This window comes from Oncorhynchus clarkii, chromosome 30 (assembly GCF_045791955.1).
Source record: "Oncorhynchus clarkii lewisi isolate Uvic-CL-2024 chromosome 30, UVic_Ocla_1.0, whole genome shotgun sequence".
Classification (NCBI taxonomy): Eukaryota; Metazoa; Chordata; class Actinopteri; order Salmoniformes; family Salmonidae; genus Oncorhynchus; species Oncorhynchus clarkii.
Window position 1 is genome coordinate 28,249,870 of NC_092176.1, and position 26,747 is coordinate 28,276,616.

A 26,747-nucleotide genomic window follows, 5' to 3' on the forward strand; every position below is an offset into this window, starting at 1 on the left:
TACACTGAAAAGATACATAAGATAAAAGGTCTCGCTCACTGAATATGTGTATACATTAGTCAGCAATGTCTGTCTCAGTAATATTTAATATTGATGAATACTGTAAGCCAACTGTAAATAGCTTTTATCAAAGTCAGGCATATACAGTCAGCCAAGAGCAAATGTAGTATACAGTAAATTGCATATTATATCACATACTGTGCACTCACTCCCTCAAATGACAAATCACAGGTATAAAATTATATGGCTAATAAATACAAAAAAGTGCAATAAGACGTCTGTTCCTCGTAGAGAGGACTCCTCAGTCCATGGCTCATTTGTAGCTACAGTTGAAGTCAGAAGTTAACATACACTTATGTTGGAGTCATTAAAACTTTTTTCAACCACTCCATACATTTCTTGTTAACAAACTGTAGTTTTGTGAAGTCGGTTAGGACATCTACTTGGTGCATGACACAAGTCATTTTTCCAACAATTGTTTACAGACATTTCACTGTACCACAATTTCAGTGGGTTAAAAGTTTATACACGAAGTTGACTGTGCCTTTAAACAACTTGTAAAAATTCTGGGAAATTATGTCATGGCTTTAGAAGCTTCAATTGGAGGTGTACCTGTGGATGTATTTCAAAGCCTACCTTCAATCTCAGTGCCTCTGCTTGACATCATGGGGACATCAAAAGAAATCAGTCAAGACCTCAGAAAAATAAATTGTAGTCCTCCACAAGTCTGGTTCATCCTTGGGAGCAATTTCCAAACGTCTGAAGGTACCACGTTCATATGTACAAAAGAGTACACAAGTATAAACACCATGGGACCACGCAGCCGTCATAGCGCTGAGGAAGGAGACGCGTTCTGTCTCCTAGAGATGAACGTACTTTGGTGTGAAGAGTGCAAATCAATCCCAGAACAGAAAAGGACCTTGTGAAGATGCTGGAGGAAACGGGTACAAAAGTATCTATATCCAGAGTAAAACAAGTCCAATATCGGCAACCTGACAGGCCGCTCAGCAAGGAAGAAGCCACTGCTCCAAAACCGCCATAAAAAAAATCCAGACTACGGTTTGCAACTGCACATTGACAAAAAGATCTAACTCTTTGGAGAAATGTCCTCTGTTCTGATTAAACAAAAATGTAACTGTTTGGCCATAATGACCATTGTTCTATTTGGAGCTAAAAGGAGGAGGCTTGCAAGTCAAAGACCACCATCCCAACTGTGAAGCATGGGGGTTGCATCATGTTGTGGGGGTGCTTTGCTGCATGAGGGACTGGTGCACTTAAACTAGATGGCATCATGAGGTAGGAAAATTGTGGATATATTGAATCAACATTCAAGAAATCAGTCAAGTTAAATCTTGGTCGCAAATGGATCTTCCAAATGGACAATGACATTTCCAAAGTTGTGGCAAAATGGCTTAAGGACAACAAAGTAAAAGGTATTGGAGTGGCCATCACAAAGCCCTGACCTCAATCCTATAGAAAATGTGGGCAGAACTGAAAAAGCTTGTGCAAGCAAGGAGGCCTACAAACCTGACCCAGTTACACCAGTTCGGTCAGGGCTAAAATTCACCCAACTTATTGTGGAAGGCTACCCGAAACGTTTGACCCAAGTTAAACAATTTAAAGGCAATGCTACCAAATACTATGTAAACTTCTGACCCACTGGGAATGTGATGAAAAAAATTAAATCTGAAATAAATCACTATTATTCTGACTTTTCACATTCTTAAAATAAAGTGGTGATCCTAATTGACCTAAGACAGGGAATTTTTACTAGGATTAAATGTCAGGAATTGTAAAAAACTGAGTTTAAATGTATTTGGGTAAGGTGTGTGTAAACTTCAACTGTATCTGTAAAACTATCCTAAAGACGTGAGGTCTCAATGCACTAACTGCACTCAGCTCTGGCGGCCCTGCATTTGAGGTCTTGGTAAGGTCTGTGTGATCCTCCTGTTTCCTCTCCTCTCGATGGTGACATCAGACCCGTGGGGGTGGGGGCCTCAAAGCCTGGAAGATCAATTACATTGTTTAACTTAAGCCAGAAATTTTGTCTGAACATTTAATTAATTATCTCTTTAACTATTGTTGTCTATATATTAGCTATTTCTGTTTATTTTTAATACATTTGTCATTATGGGGTATTGTGTATAGATTGCTGAGTAAATGTTTGTATTCAATCCATTTTAGAATAAGTCTAACATAATATGTTGAAAAAGTCAAGTGGTCTGAATACTTTCCGAAGGGACTGTATATATTGAAATCTAATGGATTTCTTTTTTTTTAAGCCCATTGCATTTGTTTAGAATGTATCCATCATAATAACTAGATGCTGATATTCTCTACCATCACCTGTCGTACGGCCCTGAAGTCATGGGCTGGGGCTCGTGATTGGTTTGCAGCAGGAGGGGGTGGGGGCGGAGCATCCTTTGGTCGCTTGGGCTAGAAATTGTAAAGAGATGCATTAGCTAATAGGCACAAGTCCAGTTCATGAACACAATAATGATGCCAACCAAACCCTACATTGAGATGATACTCTATAAATCAAAAGGTACTGTTACCTGTTGTGGCATAGTGTTGTTTTGGCTGGGGATTGGCAGTTTGTTATTGTGGTCGTTGTACCCTTTATAGGTTTTCTGCTGGGTATGGTAGCTGGTGGATGAGCAGACAGTGACATTTTGTATTAATTTAACCTGTTTTTATTCTGGAAGTCCCATTAAGTTCAGAAGACCTCAATTGCCAGGTCTCCCTTGTAAGAGAGTATATTTAAATTCATCAGAAGGGTCATCTTGTTGCAGTGAAGTCTTTATATACGGTCCACCTAGTGTACTCACCTAGGGAGAGTGGGGGACTGTTGTCTCTTCTTAAGGAACACAGCCACTACCCCAGCAATAGCAGCCAGGAGCAGCAGAGTGACTGTCACTACAATGGCAATCAGTCCTTCTACAATCACACAGAGAGGGAGACCGTTATGGCAAGGTCTATGAGCTGAATACATGAAAGCACAGACCAAATCTTTTGGCAACACTTTACATGAAGATGTTCAAACACCTGTGTAGTAAAACACTAACACTCTAGTAACATTGTATTGACATGGAAAGTATTATCCCTTTTAACCACTGAAACCATGGTTTTTTTTAAATATATTTTCTGGATGTCCTTAGCAAGGTCTAAAGGGCCTACCTCTGGAGAGACCTGTGAAACTTTCATCCTTTGCATCACAGCCGGGAAGTAACCATCCTGGCTCACACTGGCACTCCATTTTGTGATTACACACCTGTAGTGGCACAACACAGAAACACACACATTATTATAATGGATTTTCTACAATTCTATTTTGGAAAGATCTGCCCCAATCCGAGTGAAACGGAGGACATTTGCCAATGGCCTATGTTCCTTATAAGAGCCAAGGAAGTCATCCTCAAGCTCACAAATACCAGAGACAGGGGCCGCTTGAAGCACTGTACTCACAGCATGTCCTTTACATAGTGCTGAGCAGTTGGTGACTCTAGGTCCGTAGGCCGTCTCAAAATCCACACATTCATTCTGGCTGCACACCTTGGAATAGAAGATGGGGAAATGGGAACAAGGGTTAAGATAAAATAACACTCACCACATTAAATCTGACGTCTCATTTAATTCCCCAAAAACACAGCTAGTGGTACAGAAGCATCGTTGGGAAAAGCCCCCCAAAAAATAATCACTACACCTTTCCATCATTACACTTGGTCCCAGTGTCCACCTGTCCAAAATCACTGGTGTGATCATCGTAGAATGAGGCTTTGCAGTCTGAGAATTTCACCATGCGACCATAGTTGGGGTTGTCATTACCGTTCTTGCAGAAGAGTTTCCCACACTGCACATCTCTACAGAGGAGAACGGGGATATCATATCAGTGATACACTGCTTCAGTAACGAACACTATAATTTGAGTAGGAAAAACGGTCTATTAAAATAGCATGGTATTGCTTGTCGGGACTCACTGTCTCTGACAGGGGATGTACTGGTCCTTTGAAGGCCGTTTACAGTAGGCGTAGTACAGTCCTCTGGTGTTCTGCTCATAGCAGAACGTTCTGGCGGTTTCAGCAGCTAAGGAGGGGATAACGCCCAATGTTACACAATGCGTTAGAGTAGTAGTGAAGCTACCATGTGTGTCCTCTGTTCATACTAATACACTACAGATGGAAAATGACAGGTTGCTGTGTGAGAATAGGAACCAGAAGCGCTACCTACATCACCTAAACAGATGAAAGATGCATCAGTGTTGTTGAGACGGAAGGAAATGCTTTCACTTACATGGTCCATACATTTTCACACACTGGGCGTGGTGCTGTGGACACTGGCCGTTGTTGCAGTACCCACGTCCTCCATCACAGGGAATCCCATTGACAGTGAAGACGTCCTCGGGACAGTCGGCTGATTTCCCTGTGCAGTATTCTGGCAAGTCACAGTCATCATGCTTCATTCTGCACTCTCTGGACGAGGACAATATCTGTGGAGAGAGTTGTTGTTGCCATGTTTCGTATCACTAGCGTGATCGTCTTCCCGCAGCCGACTGCCATGAGTATGGCAAGATAGTCTATAAGCTTGGTGAAAGACGTGTCATGCTGCAATTGCACTCTGAATCTACTCCGTTTGCTGAAATAGAAGTTCAGAACTAGCCTGTCTGACACGCAGACCCACTTGGGACACAGCAAGCTGCTTTTGCCAGACAAGTTCTTAACAATACGTATCCAAGACTATAGCATTTTTATTATTGTGATGCTATGAAAAATATTATCCTTACAGTAATTCCTTTACTAATAAGTTTCATCAAATGAGAGTGAAAGTCAAATGTCTTTAATTTACTTATACATTTGAGTCAAACAATCTGACATAGTTGTGCGGTCTGCTGCATGTCCACAAGAGGGCTTTTGTATCAAAGGAACACAGAAGGAAGTAGAGTGGACAGAGGGAAGATTTCAATTGCAAACTCCTTGTCTCTTTCTCAAAACCCACTGGAGGAGAAGGTCAGAGGGGAGGGACTTCTGGCTTACTCATCCAATGGGTTTAAGAAGATGAGGAGAGAGGAGTATGCAATTGAGATCTTCCCAGAGCAGAGGCATGGTTGAACTGTGGTCTGCTCTCACCCAGTGGTGGAAAAAGTACTCAATTGTCCTATTTGTGTAAAAGTAAAGATACCTTAACAGAAAATGACTCAAGTGAAAGTAACCCAGTAAAATTCTTCTTGAGCAAAAGACTAAACGTATTTAGTTTTAACTATACTTAAGTATCAAAAGTATATGTAATTGCTAAAATATACTTAAGTATCAAACAACAAGTACAAATAATTTAAAATTCCTTATATTACGCAGTCCAGATAGCCAGGGGCACGTGCTGAAACTTAAACATAATTTACAAACGAAGCATGTGTTTAGTGAGTCCATCAGATCAGAGGAAGTATGGATGACCAGGGATGTTCTCTTGATAAGTGGATTTATACCATTTCTGTCCTAGGAAGCATACAAAGTGCAACGAGTACTTTTTTTGGGTGTCAGGGAAAATGTATTGAGTAAAAAGTACATCATTTTCTTTAGGAATATAGTGAAGTAAAAATTGTAAAAAAAAAATAGAAAATTAAAGTACAGATAGCCCAAAAAACAACTTAAGTACTACTTTTAAGTATTTTTACTTAAATACTTTACACCATTGCTCTCACCTTACAGTTGTCACAGCACGCTCCTGCAGCACACTCTGAGCCCTTAGTCAGTGTGCAGCTGGTGGCATTACAGCATGGGTTTGTACACTCCTATAACAGCAAACAGTACATGTCTTTAAATCATTATCAAAATGGCTTAATGAGACCAGTATGTAAATACTGCATCTCAAAATAGTCAAGCCTCTGTGTATACTTCCACTACATATTGTGGTTTTACACTACATATTTACCCCTTAGTGTATTACACCACACTAAGACATACACTAACTAAGACAAACATTGTACTGTAGTAGGCTATCAAGAGAAACTGGAATTACAGGCCTCTGAAGCAAACAAGACTTGGCAAGAGAAGTGGTTCAGCAAGACAGGGACATAAGATAGTGTCTTATAAGCCTGACTAACAGGTCTCGACAGATTGACTTGACTAAACCACTCTACTGAACTCCAACTCTGACTTGAACGTAAACTGGATAAATATAATCAAAGTTTCTTATGCCTGCTTATCATATAGGTCATATAGGTATGGCTATCATACTGTGCATGGACGTACAATGCACAAACATGTGAAGCATGTTGAATTTTATCCATTTGAATCACATCATTACATTACATTACATTACTGCCATGTCACTCATTTGAAAAGAAATGTCCCAAACACAGGTTTTCTGAGGTGGGCGGTGGAGGAGATACCTCAGTTATCGGGAAAGGTCTGCGCATGTCATATACATTCCTTATGTTTACCCCTAGCCAAGGAAAGCAGACAAGAGCAGACAAAGCGTAAATCTTGTTCCCAGAAGTGATTGTCTTTATCTGGTATGGTTGAAAAATAAATGTACTCTAATCTTTGACCGCATCTGATCAAATGTAAAAGTTAACATTTTAGTAAAAGATAGCTTTGAATAATTATATATTGTAATCACTTGACATCCTTGTATTAACTTCATGAGAACCAGATTACTTTTGTATGATTTGAATGGTGCATTGCTGATCTAGGATAATGGGAGAAAATATACAAAAAAGGTGGTGTAAGGAATGTAAATGAAAGGTTCATTTACCTCCAGAGAGCCACAATCACACTGCTCTCCTGTCTCCATGAAGCCATTGCCACACACTGGGGTTGATTCCACATTCCGGTAGTCTGGCTTGTCCAGCAGACACTCAGGGTTACGATTATTCAGAAACTGTTCATAGCTTATGCTACTGCAGCTACTGAATGACTTTGGGATATCCCAGCTGAAATAAACACTTTAGTTACCCAAATAGGCTGTTTTCATTTAATAAAACACCACTGTGCTCTTGCTACACAATCTCATGAGCTATGTTCCATGTAAATGTTTTTGCAATATGGCTGCTGTGTGTTATGGCAGAGAACAAGGCCTGTAAGTGTTCTTTAGAGGTTTCCTCTTCCTCGTACAACATAATCATTCAGATGGTTTATCATTGACACCATTCCAATCTAGTCACAAGATCATATCTCAAAACAGTCCTTACCTGAGGGCCCCAGCCATTATACAACTATTCCCAGAACAAGTACAGGCACTGGAGTCATCGTGGTTCATGCCCAGGTTGTGGCCCATCTCGTGGGCCAATGTGGCCCCTACAGCAATGGCCCTGGGGTTGTGATCCTGTAGTAAAACACATAGTTAACATTCAGTAAACCTGAATGTGTTGGACCAAATTTCTCTTGTAAAATAGATTTTATATCAGTGAAACTGACATTGATGCATTGGTTAGTGATTACATTGCTATAGAGTATGAGTTACTGTTTAACTATTAAAGTGCACTACAATTGATCTTCCTTTTTGAGATTATCTACATGTTGGTTCATTGGCTAATTTACCATTTGAAGTTATTACTTCCTCCATTCACACAATTTGTTTTTTGCATTTCACATACGTATTTCTAAAACGAGTAATCTTGCAATTCAACACACAATCTCTTTGGAAACGTCACTTCTTGGAAACTTGGTAAAATCTCTGTTGTCCGCTTATTGCAATACCACATGAAGCAACATTTAGTTGAAATACCTCAAGCAAATACAGTACTATTACCACATTCAAATAATGGCAGCTCATCGTGTAGGCAAATGTAGGGATACGGTCCAGACACACCCTATACCCTCAGCCCTCAAATTAAATGGACACTTCTGAGGGCGTCTGACGAGTATACACTTGCAGGCCAAGGGAGAAAGGAATTATTTTTAAATGGACCACCCTTGGCCGGAAATTCATCACTTGTGTTTTCAGCCACCGGTAGCTTGTGGGTGCTTTATATGCGGTACAGTCAATTATGAGTGCACTTATATTAAATATATAATTATTAATATACACACACTGTATGATAGCTAGCAAATTAATTAGCTAACTAATGTTAGCCTGCCTAGCTGGAACTTCAAAAGGAAAATGTTTTATTTCTAAAAGACACATTTGTGCCATCATGTGTATCAGTAGCACAATTTCTAACTTATTTGCATTCGTTTTTACTTGTACGTTGATTTCTCCATTGAAGTTTAAGTTTGTGGACTTTTCTTGGCGGATGTACAATCGTCGCAAATTGAATTATGGGGAGTTTCAGGCCCCGGAGTGAGTATAATTGTACACTTGTAACCTTGACTAAAAACAAGGGCTGAGGGGCTTACGTTGCAAACATCCCTTGCTTGGCTAATCATTTGGACCGTCCAAGATGGCGACGGGGATTCCCCTAAGGGCATAAGGCGAGGGTGTCTTTTATGAGTTTGAACCACAGCCTAGATCTAATGAAATGTACTTTACCTGCACAATCCCAACTGAATGATCTGAACATAGAGTCCCAATGAAGGCCAGACCCACCGTCGAGCCCTCAAAGTCAATGCCACTGAAACACAGGGAACAAGAAACATATGAACCCCACATATATATCTCTCAAGTACCCAGACATGTCACATACTCATGTTATGAATTCTTAAATGTGGGTCTATCAATAATAATGTTCCAAACCAAGATGGCCTCCTTATCAGGTGACCCATCAGCTGACTGTCACCTGACCCTATTTAGCTGTCTGACAAGCACACCAATAGAGAATGATAGAGGCCTCTAGTGTCCAAAAGTCTTCCACCATTTTAATGTAGTCAACTGGGTGTGACATCCAACTTCAATGGCTAATCTCTCCCGGTGATCTTGTTGGAGTCAAGTCATTGGAGGACTTCCGGAATGCGCTCTTGTGTTATCTGCCTCTGATGTGTTATATTTAAGCAATAAGGCACGAGGGGGTGTGGTATATGGCCAATATACCACGGCTAAGGGCCGTTCTTAAGCGAGACGCAACAGAGTGCCTGGATACAGCCCTTAGCCGTGGTATATCGGCCTTATACTACAAAACCGAGGTGTGTTATAACTATTATAAACTGGTTCCCGATATATTTAGAGCAGTAAAAATACAGGTTCTGATATACCACAGCTGTCAGCCAATCAGCATTCAGGGCTCAATCCACCCAGTTTAAAATCCTGTTTATCTTGTACTCAAATCAAACCTTGAGACCCTCACAGATGTGTTTAATCAGAGAGTCAGAGATAGAGGTGAGGCACTTTAGATGAACAATTACATTTATTTTAGTTAGCGGATTAAGTGTGCGTTGTATCTGATGAAGTGTGCATTGTAGCCCACTTGAAGGTGTGTCCAGGCCTACCTGATGAAGTGTGCGTTGGGGCCTTCCTAATAAGTTGTGTACGTCGTGACCTACCTGATGAGATGTGCGTTGTCATGACGCTTGGTGTTGACCAGGTCGCTGTTCCTCCACTTGGTAAAGGCATCCAGGGTGGCACCAGCAGGGGCGGTCACTGATATCTTATCATTGTCTGTCCACACCTCCAGACCAACCAAGGCAATGAAGGTGTTGAGGGGCTTGTATACCTGCAGGCAGATTAATTGCATGGTGAGGTGAGACTCCCCATTAAAACAAGCAGGAGTATTTTACACAGACACAGATTAGGAATAGTCCTGGACTAAAACAAAATGTAGAAAAGTAAACCCAACAGAGAACCTTTTTGTCCTTTGTCTAGGCTTAATCTGTGTCCTGGAAACCGGCCTTAACAGTTCATTGGATAACAATTAACTTCTACAGTCCCACCATGATGCCTTCTAACCCTATAAAAACGCTGTGTTTGAGCTACAGACTTCTGGGTTATACAATTGGATTAGCCTATTTCTGCAATCAATGAGTCTGTGCGATTAACAGGGGCTGAGCTAGAGCGGTGTTTGTGAGATAAGGTGGTATGGCTCAGCACTTTTTACTATTTTTTTTTTTAGCTTTAGTTTAAACTACAAAATATTAAAGTATATCTAGGAAAATCAGACTCACATGAACATGTTTTGCTCTATGACACTCACAAGCAACAAAGGTGTTGCTCTATATAGAAAATCATACTGTAATATACTCACAGTTGCGGTCATTGACTAGTTGGATATTCATTTCCCACTGAGCAAACAATTTATTTTCAATGACTTACTACATTTTTTGCTTTGGCTGACTATTTTTGACATGTCATAAAAACTTGAATGCAATTGTTTGTCAAATTGTTTTGTTTTCTACTTGGTTGTCCTGAAAAGAAAATGTTAAAACACTTAATTGTGCACCACCGAGAGCATCCGGAAAGGTTGCATCGCCGCCTGGTAAGGCAACTACTCGGCATCTGACCTTAAGGCGCTACAGTGTTAATGCGTACGGCCCAGTACATCACTGGCCCTAAAAATTGCCAAAGACTCCAGCCACCTTAGTAAGACTGTTCTCTCTGCTACCACACAGCAAGCGGTACAGGAGCTCCAGGTCTAGGACCAAAAGGCTCCTTAACAGCTTCTACACCCAATCCATAAGACTGCTGAACAGTCGCTGTTTATTATCTACAGTTGAAGTCGGAAGTTCACATACATTTAAACTCAGTTTCACAATTCCTGACATTTAACCCTTGTAAAAATTGTCTTAGGTCAGTTAGGATCACCACTTTATTTTAAGAATGTGAAATGTCAGAATAATAATAGAGAGAATGATTTAGTTCAGCGTTTATTTCTTTCATCACATTCCCAGTGGGTCAGAAGTTTACATGCTACCAAATACTAATTGAGTGTATTGCCTTTAAATTGTTTAACTTGGGTCAAACGTTTTGGGTAGCCTTCCACAAGCTTCCCACAATAAGTTGGGTGAATTTTGGCCCATTCCTCCTGACAGAGCTGGTGTAACCGAGTCAGGTTTGTAGGCCTCCTTGCTCGCACACGCTTTTTCAGTTCTGCCCACTAATTCAGGTCAGGGCTTTGTGATGGCCACTCCAATACCTTGACTTTGTTGTCCTTAAGACATTTTTCACAACTTTGGAAGGTAGGCTTGGGGTCATTGTCCATTTGGAAGACCCATTTGCAACTAAGCTTTAACTTCCTGACTGATGTCTTGAGATGTTGCTTCAATATATCAACAATTTTCCTACCTCATGATGCCATCTATTTTGTGAAGTGCACCAGTCCCTCCTGCAGCAAAGCACCCCCACAACATGATGCTGCCACCCCTGTGCTTCATGTTTGGGATGGTGTTCTTTGGCTTGCAAGCCTCCTTTTTCCTCCAAACATAATGATGGTCATTATGGCCAAAAAGTTATATTTTTGCTTCATCAGACCAGAGGACATTTCTCCAAAAAGTATGATCTTTATCCCCATGTGCAGTTGCAAACCGTAGTCTGGATTTTTTAATGGCGGTTTTGGAGCAGTGGCTTCTTCCTTGCTGAGCGGCCTTTCAGGTTGTCGATATAGGACTCGTTTTACTGTGTATATAGAAACGTTTGTACCGGTTTCCTCCAGCATCTTCACAAGGTCCTTTGCTGTTCTGGGATTAATTTGCACTTTTCGCACCAAAGTACATTCATCTCTAGGAGACAGAATGCTTCTTTCTCCTCAGCGGTATGATGGCTGCGTGGTCCCATGGTGTTTATACTTGCATACTATTGTTTGTACAGATGAATGTGGTACCTTCAGGCGTTTGGAAATTGCTCCCAAGGATGAATCAGTTGTGGAGGCCTACAATTTATTTTTCTGAGGTCTTGGCTGATTTCTTTTGATTTCCCCATGATGTCAAGCAAGGAGGCACTGAGTTTGAAGGTAGGCCTTGAAATACATCCACAGGTACACCTCCAATTGACTCAAATGATGTCAATTAGCCTATCAGAAGCTTCTAAAGCCATGACATAATTTTCTGGAATTTGCCAAGCTGTTTATGCAGTCAACTTTGCGTATGTAAACTTCTGATAGATGTCCTAACCAACTTGCCAAAACTATAGTTTGTTTACAAAAAATTTGTGGAGTGGTTGAAAAACGAGTTAATAATGACTCCAAGCTAAGTGTATGGACACTTCAGACTTCAGCTGTATGCATAGTCACTATACAAATTACCTCAACTAACCTGTACCCCCGCACACTGACTCGGTACCGGTTCATTGTTATGCAATTTTCTTGTGTTACTTTTTTTTAAATCACTAGTTTATTAGGTAAATATTTTCTTAAGTCTATTTCTTGAACTGCATCGTTGGTTAAAGGCTTGTAAGTATGCATTTCACGGAATATGACAAATCAAATTGTATTTGATATGATTTAAAAATAGGGGCTGGACATGCAGATAAATGAAGGTCAGCTAAATAAATCAGCGTTTTTGCTGGAGTCTCACGACTGATGGGTTAAAATATAGTGAGGTTTCAGTTGAATGACCTTCACAAGGCAGAGAAGAAAACAAGTACTGTACACGCAGAGGCGTCAGACAAAAAGGTGAGAAATGTTAACCCGGAGGTGTTGGGTGACCAGACAGCAGGGACATGCTCCTCCTGTCTAGGTGCTTTTAGCGACGCAGGTCTATTTACATGCAACAGTGTTGCTTTGAATTGTATTGGGTTGCAAAAAAAACAGTCAGAGGGAAGCCAGAAGATAAATACAATTCCATTTCAACTTAATGTGCCGGTGGGCAGAATGGGTTGGTCTAAAAAAATATAACATTATTAAACAGACTTTCCAAACGTGGATCTGTTGTAGACCCATTTTCTCTGTGCTTTACCTCACGTCAAAGCAAGTCCTGCACATGTGCCATTTGTTGAATAAAATATTAAACTTGTGGGTAACTTATTTTGGCATGAGGTAAACCGGAGAGAAAGTGGGTGTACAACAGATCCACGTTTGGAAAGCCTGTTCAATATGGTCCTTTAGATATTTAGTCTCAAATTCCCCCCATCATAATGACCAACCTTCCTGCGCTGTTCCCCCCCCCCTGGCACAGTAAGTTGGAATTGCATTTAACCTCTGACTTCCCATGGACTGTTTGTGGTACTCAATACAATTGAAAGCAACTCTAGAGTATGTAAATAGACCTATGTTGCTAAAAGCACCTACTGTCGGTCCTGTTGGGGATCTTATACAGGATTTACTGGCAGTTTGCTAATACTGCCACCTTGCAGTGACTGACTCACCATGTTGACAAAGTTGACCACTTCAAATATCCTCTTACGCAGCTCTCTGAGGTTACTTTTCATGTTCTTGTACTGAAATAGCATCATGTTTTAGTACACTCACAAGAGAACAGTGGAGATCCTGTTTCACAATACATTACTCACTACTGACTCATTAGATACGGTATACTAAACAAAAATATAAATGCAATTTGCCACAATAAGATTTTAAGTTAATTTATGGAAATCAGTAAATTGAAATGGGATCTTTTACTTCAGCTCATGAAACATGGGACTAACACATTACATGTTGTGTTTATTATAGATATAGGTTGGTATAGGTTGGTTTGATCTAAATATAATTAGGTCAAGTAATGGCCAAATTAAATAATGTTAATGAGATATTGAAGTATGAAATGTTCAAGTGTATTTGGGCGGCTGTTCTGAAATATCCCCTAAAATAAAAAACAGACATGACAACTGATTTGGGGTATAAAATAATGTTTCACTGTGGACTTACACTACTGGTCAAAAGTTTTAGAACACCTACTTATTCAATGGTTTTTCTTTATTTTTACTATTTTCTACATTATAGAAATACATCAAAACTATTAAATAAAACATATGGAATCATGTAGTAACCAAACAAGTGTCAAACAAATCAAAATATATTTTAAATTTGAGATTGTTCAAAGTTGGGATCTTTTACTTCAGCTCATGAAACATGGGACTAACACATTACATGTTGTGTTTATTATAGATATAGGTTGGTTTGATCTAAATATAATTAGGTCAAGTAATGGCCAAATTAAATAATGTTAATGAGATATTGAAGTATGAAATGTTCAAGTGTATTGTGTTGATTCTGGTAAAGGTGGGACTTGCGTTTCTGACATATTTGTCTGCAGGTTCTTACCTCACGGTTGTCTGCAACAAGGACGAGCTCAACATACTTTTGCTGTTGAAGTAGAGATGGACCCTAATAAACAGGAAACCATTGTTGTAATATATATATGGTTAATTTATTTTTAGGAAAGAAGTGGAGTGTGCTCATCCAACTTGAGTTGAGGTGCAATCCCAAAAATGTGATCATTATTGAAAAGAAAAAGGCGCAACCCACGCTTACCATTAAAAACTCAATGTTTCAAAGTTAAAAAGGTTGACATTTCAGCTATCAATGGGCTTCAGTAGACACATCATTTCCTGTTCTGCTATTTCTGTTTTGATGTGAGATACCACAGACCATATTTAAATTGGGAAATTTCTAATATATTGTATGTCTTACTGAGCCACGAGAGCGGCTCTTGCTAGTTATGGGAGGGTAGTCTGCATTCCAGCTAGTGTTGGTGACTCCACACATCACAGGCTTGGAGCTCTGGTCCTCGTATTTCAGCACTGCGTGATCGCCATCATCCCCCCCTGACAGAGGCTCAATCAGGTACCTTTGGGCGGCTGTTCTAAAATATCCCCTAAAATAAAAAACAGACATGACAACTGATTTGGGGTATAAAATAATGTTTCACTGTGGACTTACACTACTGGTCAAAAGTTTTAGAACACCTACTTATTCAATGGTTTTTCTTTATTTTTACTATTTTCTACATTATAGAAATACATCAAAACTATTAAATAAAACATATGGAATCATGTAGTAACCAAACAAGTGTCAAACAAATCAAAATATATTTTAAATTTGAGATTGTTCAAAGTTGCCTCCCTTCGCCAAGATGACAGCTTTGCGCACTCTAGGCATTCTCTAAACCAGCTTCATCTGGAATGCTTTTCCAACAGTCTTGAAGGAGTTCCCACATATGCTGAGCACTTGTTGGCTGCTTTTCCTTCACTCTGTGGTCCGACTCATCCCAAACCATCTCAATTTGGTTGAGATGTTGAAAAACAAATGTCTCACTAAGCCCATACCAGATGGGATGGCGTATCGTAGCCATGCTGGTTAAGTGTGCCTTGAATTCTGAATACTTCACAGATGGTGCTTTGCTGGTGACACTCCCACACCAGAACACCGCCATTCTTTACGGTGGGAAAAACACATGCGGAGATCCGTTCACCCACACTACATCTCACAAAGACACGGCGGTTTGAACCAAAAATCTCCCAGTTGGACTCCAGACCAAAGGACAAATTTCTACTGGTCTCATGTCCATTGTTTCGTGTTTCTTGGCCCAAGCAAGTCTCTTCCTCTTATTGGTGTCCTTTAGTAGTGGTTTCTTTGCAGCAATTTGGCCATGAAGGCCTGATTCACACAGTCTACTCTGAACAGTTGATGAGATGTGTCTGTTACTTGAACTCTGAAAAATGTATTTGTATCTGAGGCTGGTAACTAATGAACCTATCCTCTGTAGCAGAGGTAACTCTGGGTCTTCCATTTCTGTGGTGGTTCTCATGAGAGCCAGAGCCAGTTTCATCATAGCGCTTGATGGTTTTTGCAACTGCACTTGAAGAAATGTTTTAAATTCTTGAAATGTTCCGTATTGACTGACCTTCATGTCTTAAAGTAATGATGTCGTTTCTTTGCTCTTTTTTAGTAGCTGTTCTTGCATTAATATGGATTTGGTCTTTTACCAAATAGGGCTGTCTTCTGTAATCCCCCCCTCCCTTGTCACAAAACTGATTGGCTCAAACGCATTAAATAGTAAATCAATTCCACAAATTATATTTTAAGAACGCACATCTGTTAATGAAGCTGTTTGAGAGAATGCCAAGAGTGTGCAAAGCTGTCAAGGCAAAGGGTGGATATTTGAAGAATGGCAAATATATTTTGATTTGTTTAACACTTTTTTGGTTACTACATGATTCCATGTGTTATTTCATAGTTATGTCTTCACTATAATTCTACAACATTGTAAATAGTAAAAATAAAGAAAAACCCTTGAATGAGTAGGTGTTCTAAAACTTTTGACCTGTAGTGTATGCTGTAGAGATGTCGGGCAGCCTACCTGAGTCCATCGCAGGTGCTCATGCTAACCGTTGACACACTGTCATTCACAATGGTGCCGTGGTAGTAGCAGTGGTCCTGGAGAAGATAATTAATTAAAAGGTTAAAGGGCCTTCTAATCAAGATACTTCTACACAGCCTCCTGCTACCTATCAAGGGTTTGTTATAATCACTTACCACATCCCGAGGTGTAGAGGTGACTGGTGTACCATCCTCAGTGTAGTAAGTCTCACTATAGTCGTTGGTGAGTAATTCGCTGAGGGAACCAAAATAAAGTTATTACATTATTTCATCAGGCATGTTCAAAGGAATTCATGCTGTGGTAAAACAAAATTGTGTCATTCCATTAATGACGCTTGACAATGATGCAGTGTGTGATTATAAAGGAGAACTGAAAATTACACTGGTAAGACAGTTATCTACATACTGACTGTTCTTGTTAAGGGGAATGAAGAAGCATGTGATCATTCTACTGATGTGTGAGAGGTTAACATTTGAGAAAAAGATTGAAGGAGGCTTTTGCTAGAGTACATACCCATTCTTCTCCAGATGCATCTCAATGTCTTTCCCACCCACTCTCATTGCATACTTCAGAGTTTCCAGTCTGGATGACTGATGGAGAGAATTAGGTCACACTTTATATGGTTAGTTTACTATACTATCAACAAACTATCTGTTGATAAGCAACTGCTTGCGACGTTTAGAGATAGGGTTAGTGTCACGTTCACGGTCTTCAAACTCCCTGTCATAGATGAGCCAAGGCGCAGCATGCATGTAATTCCACATCTTTTAATAAAGCAAAACTTTCACACAAAAAAAACAACAGGTAACCAGAAACCGACCGTGACGCAATCGTGGTGCGCACAAACACACACAGAGAAAATAAATAATTATCCACAAACACAGATGGGGAAAAGGCTACCTAAGTATGATTCCCAATCAGAGACAACGATAGACAGCTGCCTCTGATTGGGAACCATACCCGGCAAAAAACAAAGAAATAGAAAACATAGAATGCCCACCCAAATCACACACTGACCTAACCAAATTGATAAATAAAAAGGCTCTCTAAGATCAAGGCGTCACAGTTAGGGTAAGGGTTAAGTTTAAGGTGAGGGTTAGTAGATAGTTAGTTGAAATGTTACTGATAGACTGTAGATACTTTGTAGAGCATCTACAGATGGACTATCCAAACAAAGTGTTACAGAGAATTAGGATTAGTTGATACCCTAGATGCAGTATAATATCTCCTCACTACATTAACATGGTTGGTCTTCCACCACTTTATTACAAGCATTAAACACAGTTGTTAATTAACTTCTTTGGGATAGGGGGCAGCATTTTCACTTTTGGATGAATAGCGTGCCCAGAGTAAACTGCCTCCTACTCAGTCCCAGATGCTAATATATGAATATTATTATTAGTATTGGATAGAAAGCACTCTGAAGTTTCTAAAACTGTTTGAATTATGTCTGTGAGTATAACAGAACTCCTATAGCAGGCAAACACCTGAGATAAAATTCAAACAGGAAGTGGGAAATCTGAAGTTTGTAGTTTTTGAACTCAGCCCCTATCGAATTCACAGTGGGATATGGGTTATTTTGCACTTCCTAATGCTTCCACCAGATGTCAACCGTCTTTAGAACGTTGTTTCAGGCTTCTACTATGAAGTGGGAGCGAATGAGAGCTGTTTGACAAAGGGGTCTGGCAGCAGCCTCGTTCTCAGTCACGTGCGTTCACATGAGGTATCTCTTGTTCCATTGCTTTTCTACAGAAAATGGAATTCTCCGGTTGGAACATTATTGAACACTTATGATAAAAACATCCTAAAGATTGATTCTATACTTGACAAGTTTCTTCGACCTGTAATATAACTTTTTGAACTTTTCGTCCGACTAGACCTGAATGCGCGTTTGGATTTGTTTACCAAACGCCCTAAGAAAATAAGCTATTTGGACATAAATGATGGACATTATCGAACAAAACAAACATTTAATGTGGAACTGCAATTCCTGGGAGTGCATTCTGATGAAGATCATCAAAGGTAAGTTAATATTTATAATGCTATTTCTGACTAATGTTGACTGCGCAACATGGCGGATATTCCTTTTGGCTGGTTTGGGCTCTGAGCGCCGTACTCAGATTACGCTTTTTCCGTAAAGTATTTTTGAAATCTGACACAGCGGTTGCATTAAGGAGAAGTGTATCTAAAGTTCCATGCATAACACTTGAATTTTCATCAACATTTATAATGAGTATTTCTGTGAATTCATGTGGCTCTGCAAAATCACAGCATAACTGAACATAACACACCAATGTAAAATTTGATTTTAGGATATAAATATGCAATTTATCGAACAAAACATACTGTATTGTGTAACATGAAGTCCTATGAGTGACATCTGATGAAGATAATCAAAGGTTAGTGATTAATTTTATCTCTATTTGTGCTTTTTGTGACTCCTCTCTTTGGCTGGAAAAATGGCTGGGTTTTTCTGTGGCTTGGTGGTGACCTAACATAATCGTTTGAGGAGCTTTCGCTGTAAATAATGTTTTTAATCAGACACTGTGGCTGGATTAAGGATAATTTTATCTTTAAATGGTGCCTAATACTCGTATGTTTGAGAAATTACTGTTGATTTGTTTTTGGCGCCCTGCAATTTTATTGGCTGTTGTCTAGGACTGGGGTGGAACAGGTTAACAAATAATATTTTGGTATTGGTGTGTATTTCACATCAAAACAGCTCCTGTGCAGGAAGGAAGAACAGGAGAAGACTTACTTGTGTTTCTCTTTTCTGCAGAGAATGTAGCCTGATGGGTCGGACCACCTCATAGTCGTTCACTCCTTCAAGAGGACCATGACTCACTGTGGGGCGATAGAGAGAGAGATGGAGTGGTATAGAAATGAGAGAAAATTCAAGAATAGACTCACTTTGTCTATCCCCACACTGATCCTACCTATTCTAAACATAATAACCTGGAGAGGATGATGTTAACCTGCTTGTCTCCAGGCATTGACTGGTCCAATGGTAAGGAACAGTCAGGTGGCAGTATAGTATAGTGTTTTTCCCTTGAACTGCTGCAGCACAATCCCGGTTTTCCTTATATAAGTTACTCTATTGAAATTCCTGGTCTCCTGAACATTGCATTTTGATTGTCTGGTTGTTCATCAACTTCCAGCCACTTCATCCCCTCAGTCCCTTGTGCAGCCAACCCTGTAATTATGGGTATGGGTTATTCCATTTTGTGTGTCTACCAAACCATGACAAATTAATGTGTTGCGTACACTAACAACATAGTTGGACCTTTGGTTGAGCTACGGCAACTATCTTGTAATGAAAGCTTCTGCTGACTTGGCCCTATCTTTTAATAAGCGAGGGCTTTGTGCGGAACTTTAATGCATTTCATTATTGTTTACACATTGTTTCTTCAAACTACAGTATGAATACCGCAAATACACAATGAACACAGGCTGTTTGACCCTTGCATACGATAATAGACTGCGATAGACTTGCGTCCTGTCCAGGGGGTGTACTTGTACATCAGTCTGCCTCACTCTACAGAAACAGGACATATTGTAAGCTCCTGCTCCTATGAGCATTCCAGCAATAATTATACTCTGTGTTATGTTTTGTTCGTGTATGACACAAATGGATCCAGATGCTTCGTTATTTTGATGCCCTTTCTTGTTCTCTGTCAGGCCTGTTTTGATTTGTACTTGACCATGGCAATTGAATTGCAGTACATATCCACTGCTTTGTGATTGGGCCACAGAGGAACATTGGGAATTATGTAATTATATTGGTCATTTTGTTTCCCCGTCACTTCCACCTTTGCGTAATAGCTGTGGGATGAGGTTATTCTTTTGGTAAACGTCTGGGTATTTTCAAGTGAATTTGCATGATTTGCTGGCTTTTTAATTGTATGTTTTACAACGAACTGTTCACATTAAAACAAACAATACTGAGCAAATGAGGCAGTCTCATTCCATGTCTCTACTTATTGGAAGAGCTAAGGTTTTGAAATACTGGCCATGCCCAAGACAATCATGGGGAATTTACCAGAGAATGCAATTATCTCTGTGTTTTCATTCTAACCATTCCTCGGATTTATTCATTGTGGAAACTGTTTACCGTTTAAGAACCAAACGGAAGCAAACAGAGCAATATGATAGTTTCTGTTGGACAAATTCAGGAAGGTCCCTCCTCGTTTGATTCGGGTTGCTTCCATTTAAGAAATGTTTTTCAACAAAATCTGCATAACAAATGCACCCTACGTGTGTCAATACTTACTAACACTACTACAATGATGTTTCCCAATAGTTGTTGTGAAAATTAGTCTAAGTTAAGGTTTCATCACTAAGCGTATTTACAGGTACTCACCTCACCTGATCAGGTAAGGAGAAAGAGAGAGAGAGAAAGAGAGTGAGAGAACTGAGAAATGTGACATTGTTGTGGTACAAAGTCCAGTTTCAGCCACACAATTTCACAAAAGTACTCTTTGTCTGTTATCTGTCCATATTCATTGACCGTAATTACTACTGTAATTATTATACTATGTAGAACTGATAGCACTGTCTAGTGCTCTGTCGGTGCCACAGGTCTTCATCATGACTTTCTGTATTTCCAGAAGCCATGAAAGAAACAAATGGATGAAAAGTAGTTTCGACTGAAATATACACTGATTAAAGTGGATTTAACAAGTGACATCAATAAGGGATCATAGCTTTCAGCTGGATTCACCTGGTCAGTCTATGTCATCCTAATGTTTTGTACACGCATTGTACTTTGGCTGCTATTTCGGATTCTGTTACTTAACAAATCCATGGGGAAATCTGAAAGCTCACATAGACTTCCAATTTAATCAAAACATTATTTCACTCCCTCAGAAAAACATATACAGAAGAGATATTCTTTGCCCCCCTTCATCTAAATATTTTTTGCTTCAGTATTAAACAACTCATATTATATTTATTCCTCGCTTTAGAAATCCTTGTTTTACTTTCTCCCATGAAAATATATATACAGTCACTGTAGTAGTCTGAATAAAGTGCACTGAGAAGATGGCTGACTGGGGTTTAGTTATTAACCTGGCATTGTATTGTGTGGAGATGGGTGTATCCAATGACTTACCTGAGAGATTGAGTGAAGCAGTTAGGGTAAAGATCCACAATATATGTTTATGTGCCATTGTCGACGTGCAGACAGCTGCTGAAACAGAAGAGAGTGACTGGGGGCTTTATAGGTTACATGGCTGCATGCTCATGTCATGTTATCTACCGTCCACAGGCCACACCTTATTAGTATCACAGCCACTTCCTGATTGTAATAGCTAGTGTACACACAACTTGCTACAGTGTGTGTGTGTGTGTCCCAAATGGCACCCTGTTCCCTATAAAGTGTCAAATGTAGTACTCTACAGAGGGAATAGAGTGACATTTGGGATGCACACAGTGACTTGTATAAACACACTCCAGGTTAATTGAAAGAATGCAGGGAAAATACCAGGTACCAATGGTGTTGAAGGTGTTTACACAACATTCTTTTTGCATAACTTTGGCTTTTTTCCTGTAACCTCCCAACCTAACAACATACACACGCATGCCAGCACACACACACACACACACACACACACACACACACACACACACACACACACACACACACACACACACACACACACACACACACACACACACACACACACACAATGGTAACAGTATATATATAACAATATATATTTGTCAATTCACTTTTAGAAAGAAGTGCATCTTCATAGAGAGAATAAATTAGTTTAAACCAGTTTCTGTAGAAGCTATGTTCCCACAGTTCCCTTTATCATTACAATACAGCGATTAGTAACAGTAAGTTAATACATTTTTATTTGTAGCTTTTTATTTAGAAGACTTAGTTCTCCTTTAGCTTGCCTGAAACCCATGAGTCAGCTTGAAACAGCTTGTGGTCTGTATGATGATGATGATGATGATCACTGTAATTTTCCTATTTAGGAGTTTCAGAAAGCAGTTCACTTCTGTTTTCTACGTTGTCACACTCTGTCACAGTCTGTTCATATATAGCCGAGACAATTCATTGTCCATGTCAAATAAAGACTTGAACCCTATCAGTAGCAGTTTTGCTGCCCAGCGGCTCTCTCACCCACCATACGCATGCTTAGATCACACACAAAATACTGAGGTCTTAGAAGACAATAAGGCTGTCTCTCACACTAGAGAATTATTTTTTTAAATGTATTTTATTTCACCAGGTAGGCTAGTTGAGAACAAGTTCTCATTTGCAACTGCGACCTGGCCAAGATAAAGCATAGCAATTCGACACATACAAAAACACAGACACAAACACAGTTACAGACAGAATAAACAAAACAGTCAATAATACAGCAAAACAAAAGAAAACAAGAAGTCTATGTACAGTGAGTGCAAAGGCCATTCCAGAACACTGGGGAGAAACGTATGCTGCGTCCCTGGGGATCTAATAATAGCAAAATACATAAGTCATACTTTCTTCTCAGATGAGACCATCTCTCTACTTTAATGATATAAACTACCCCATTGGTACACTAGATGTAGGCCTACTACCTATTTTAAAGTGTGTGGTTTTTCAATGATCTGGTGGCACTGTGATACATGGTTGACAATGAAAGAATGAGGTGCCCTGAGGCCGGTTGGCTGGGAAGCTGGGAAGGACCCATCTCAAGAATGTCATGGTTGAGAATAGGGTCACTCTGGATTATGTCACTGTTCACTGCATTGACAAAGATGTTGGTTGCTCAATCAGTAAGAAATGCACTGTGATTAGGGCTGTGACGGTGACCATATTACCGCTACTCCGGTGGTCACGAGTCATGAAGGCAGTCAAATTCCACGTGACCATTTAGTCACAGTAATTAGGCTTCTGCAAACTCTGATGCTTCTGATGGTCATTAGTAGCCTACCAAACTTTCTAACTGCCTGGTGCTCAGCACTCTATTGTCCCTCTAATCACTCTTGACATCAATGCAAATGTGATCTAAAATCTAACCAAACACTTAATGAGACTCATCAGCTCATGTTGTGCAACATTTCTATAGGCTATGCAATTGTGTGAGAAAACAGAGTGATGGCCTTTGTTAAAAAGAGGAGTCTCCCATCAGCTTCATATAGGCTAGGCCAACTATATTTATTTCTCAACCTTCCTAATAATAAGTACATTGCTTCTCTTTACAACAGGAGTATAGCCTACCTGGCTGGCATTAAAATGAACCACGGGAAATGCATCCTCCTTACGCTATTTAAGTGCATAGATGACATGTATTTTTACCTGTTGCTCCTGTTTTGAGACAGTTGCATGATAATGGTCCATTCAAAATAAAAACAAATTTCACATATATATGATTTTGTGTATGTAGAGACAAGATTAAATCAAGAATAGTGTGATGGGCGACATTATTAGCTTGTCAGTTGTGAATGACAGATTTTCACTTTTGAATGATGTCCAGTTTAAGGCAAGAAACAGCCATGCTTTTTGTTGTGCAACTTTTTAAAATCATAGTTGCACACCTTATGTAGCCTAGCCCATAGCCCATAAGTTTTGTATCACACCTAAAGTGGCCAAATAAATTCTCAAAATGAAGCACATTAGTCCGCTTTACAACTGGTGTAGAGCCTAACTGGCATACAAACAAACATGCATGAGTTTCAAGTTTGTGGAAGATAATTTTCACCATAAAAAAGCACCTTCCTTATAAAAGCATTACATGCATAATGGCATTTATGGTCACTTTTGAGAATGGTGTTTTCCTGCTAATGGCACATTTGCGCTTATAGACTACTGCCGTGTGCGCATTGCTGAGCTTATAATGTGAAGAAATAGCCTAATAGTTTATCAACATTTTTAAATGTTTTTTTATTTTATTTTAATTTTATTTTACCCCCTTTTCGCCCCAATTTCGTGGTATCCAATTGTTAGTATTTACTATCTTGTCTCATCGCTACAACTCCTGTACGGGCTCGGGAAAGATGAAGGTCGAAAGCCATGCGTCCTCCGAAACACAACCCAACCAATCCGCACTGCTTCTTAACACAGCGCGCATCCAACCCGGAAGCTAGCACGATGCAGAAGCCGCGATGTAGTGCCCTAGACCACTGCGTGTTTATCAACATTTTAAGCTAAAGGTTCTCATCTGTTGTCTCAAGCTTATTGCTAAAAATAGGTTATTTGATGATAGTGGTTGTATTCATTTGGGATCTATCGCATCCCACAACAGTCCCAGACTGTTTGGATTATTTCTTTCTCGCCCAGAATAGGTCAACTTTTGTACTTTGAGGGATAGTAGATTGACATAAGCTAGTGCTTTTGCTGTTCGTTGGGCCTACTCCTCTTGTTGGCTGATGAAAAGTAAATGTAGACAGTTCTTCCAATATCTTCAAAATTGATGTGTTTGTCTTCACTTGTAGCCTATGAGAAAGACCCAATCACATGACATAGAGAGCCATGTGAGTGAGAGGTGCTTCGGCAAGCAGCTGGGAGAAGGGAATTATAATTATTATATTCGGGCCGAAGGGCACAACAGCCACTGGCCGCAAAATGCCAGGAAATTCCAAATATGATCAATTGCTAGTCAAATTATGAATGAGAGACTGATGAAGTGTGTACAGCCTGCACAAAAAACAAAGCAGAGCTCATGCCTTTCATGCAACTTTAATAAAGAAATCATCATTAGATTCGATATCATACAGACATTTGTATCACAACTAAAGTTGCATAAATAACAAAATAAATTATAATATAGGAGTTTCTTTGTTAACCGCTCAACACAGAATAGCTGCATGTGTGCACTCCCTCAAATCGTTTGGAGAAACTATTCTTTCTATTTTATTCAGCTATGTTCAATTGTATTCTTCATACTATAAAATAATATAAAATAATTAAACGGAATTCTAAGCAAATCTTGTCTGCTAAATGAACTAGTGTAGCCAAAAGCTATATGGCATAGCCAGATCAGGGCCTAACACAAGGACAACTCAGAGTATGCTATTCTGGACTTTTGAAATAGACTACATTTTCTTCATATCATGTTTCTTTAGAACTGTCTAAAATAAATAATGGATTCATTGTGATGGTGTAGGCTATATTACATGGATTTTTTTCAACTTTTAAAAATGTAGATGTTCCAAAGGTCTGCTTCAGTAGCTTATACGCTATGCGTGGAAGCCAGGAGAAACTAAATGCGTTTATGTTAATTAACGGTCAATTACCGTGAGACCGACAGTTATTTGCTTGACATTCATCAGCTTACAAAATGTCATGACTGCCACAGACCTAACTGTGATTTTATTTATTTTGGGGTAAAACAATTTGTACAGTTTAAAAACTATTTAAAAGTACAAAGAAGTCCAACAAGATACCACAATTCTTTCCAAGGTAAGTCCTCTGTGTAGCTTGGTCAATGTCAGCTATCACGAGATCAGACTGGTTCCACTAGACTATTGGGCTCTGGCTAGGTGAGGTGAAATCATAGACTTAGATCAGACTGGTTCCACCAGACTATTGGTCTCTGGCTAGGTGAGGTGAAATCATAGACTTAGATCAGGCTGGTTCCACCAGGCTATTGGGCTCTGGCTAGGTGAGGTGAAATCATAGACTTAGATCAGACTGGTTCCACCAGACTATTGGGCTCTGGCTAGGTGAGGTGAAATCATAGACTTAGATCAGACTGGTTCCATCAGGCTATGGGGCTCTGGCTAGGTGAGGTGAAATCATAGACTTAGATCAGGGCCGTTCAATGTCGGTCCTGGAGGGCCGAAACACTTCTGTTTTTCATCCTCTCCTTCTAATAAGGGACTGTCAGACCTAATAAGGGACACCAGTTGGGTGCAATTAACTACCAGGTAGAAACAAATACCAGTTGTGTTTCGGCCCTCCAGGACTGACATTGAACTGCCCTGACTTACTGTAGATAGACATCGCATCTTTGTATGTCCCATTATGACACCTGTGACAGTATGGGCAGCACCATTGAGGCAATCTCTATTGTGAAGCAGCTACTCTTCCTGGGGTCCGGCAAAATTAAGGCAGTTACACAATTTTAAAAACATTACAATACATTCATAACAGATTTCACAACACACTAAGTATGTGCCCTCAGGCCCCTACTCCAATCCACTTATCTACAACACAAAATCCATGTGTACGTGTATATAGTGCGTATGTTATCATGTGTGTGTATGCATGTCTGTCCATATGTTTGTGTTGCTTCACATGTATTTTTATCTGTTTTTTTTATCTGATTCTACTGCTTGCATCAGTTACCTATTGTGGAATAGCGTTCCATGTAGTCATGGCTCTTTGTAGTACTGCAGTTCCCATAGTCTGTTCTGGACTTGGGGACAGTGAAGAGGCCTCTGGTGGCATGTATTGTGGGGTATGCATGGGTGTCTGAGTTGTGTGCTAGTAGTTTAAACAGACAGCTCAGTACATTCAGTTTGTCAACACTTCTTACAAAAACAAGTAGTAATGAAGTCATTCTCTCCTCCACTCTGAGCCATGAGTATCATTAATGTTATCTCTCTGTGTACATTTAAGGGCCAGCCATGCTGCCCTGTTCTGAGCCAATTGTAATTTTCCTAAGTCCATCTTTGTGGCACCTGACCACACGA

At 39.7% G+C, this 26,747-nt stretch overlaps 1 protein-coding gene across 1 annotated transcript; it reads right to left on the reverse strand.

The window, feature by feature from the left end:
- Positions 1-5: 5 nt before the first annotated feature.
- Positions 6-21,370, reverse strand: LOC139389735 (zinc metalloproteinase-disintegrin-like berythractivase). Its single transcript, XM_071136652.1, has 22 exons — positions 21,226-21,370; positions 18,874-18,959; positions 16,629-16,705; positions 16,271-16,349; positions 16,095-16,171; positions 14,426-14,609; positions 14,057-14,119; positions 13,162-13,233; positions 9,411-9,580; positions 8,464-8,545; positions 7,184-7,317; positions 6,748-6,925; positions 5,693-5,782; positions 4,291-4,486; positions 3,978-4,083; positions 3,704-3,860; positions 3,466-3,552; positions 3,178-3,271; positions 2,829-2,937; positions 2,556-2,646; positions 2,347-2,436; positions 6-2,004 (listed from the first exon to the last, which is right to left on the reverse strand). The coding sequence occupies exons 1-22, from the start codon at positions 21,281-21,283 to the stop codon at positions 1,975-1,977; spliced, it is 2,310 nt and encodes a 769-aa protein (XP_070992753.1). The 5' UTR covers positions 21,284-21,370; the 3' UTR covers positions 6-1,974.
- Between the last annotated feature and the right edge of the window lie 5,377 nt (positions 21,371-26,747).

Excerpts from the sequence above, each read along its gene's own strand:
- LOC139389735 (XM_071136652.1), bottom strand. The coding sequence starts at position 21,283 with ATGGCACATAAACATATATTGTGGATCTTTACCCTAACTGCTTCACTC. Across the intron at positions 9,581-13,161 it reads TGGTCAACTTTGTCAACATG|GTATACAAGCCCCTCAACAC; the intron begins GTGAGTCAGTCA and ends ATCTGCCTGCAG. Across the intron at positions 4,084-4,290 it reads TGTGAAAATGTATGGACCAT|CTGCTGAAACCGCCAGAACG; the intron begins GTAAGTGAAAGC and ends TCCCCTCCTTAG.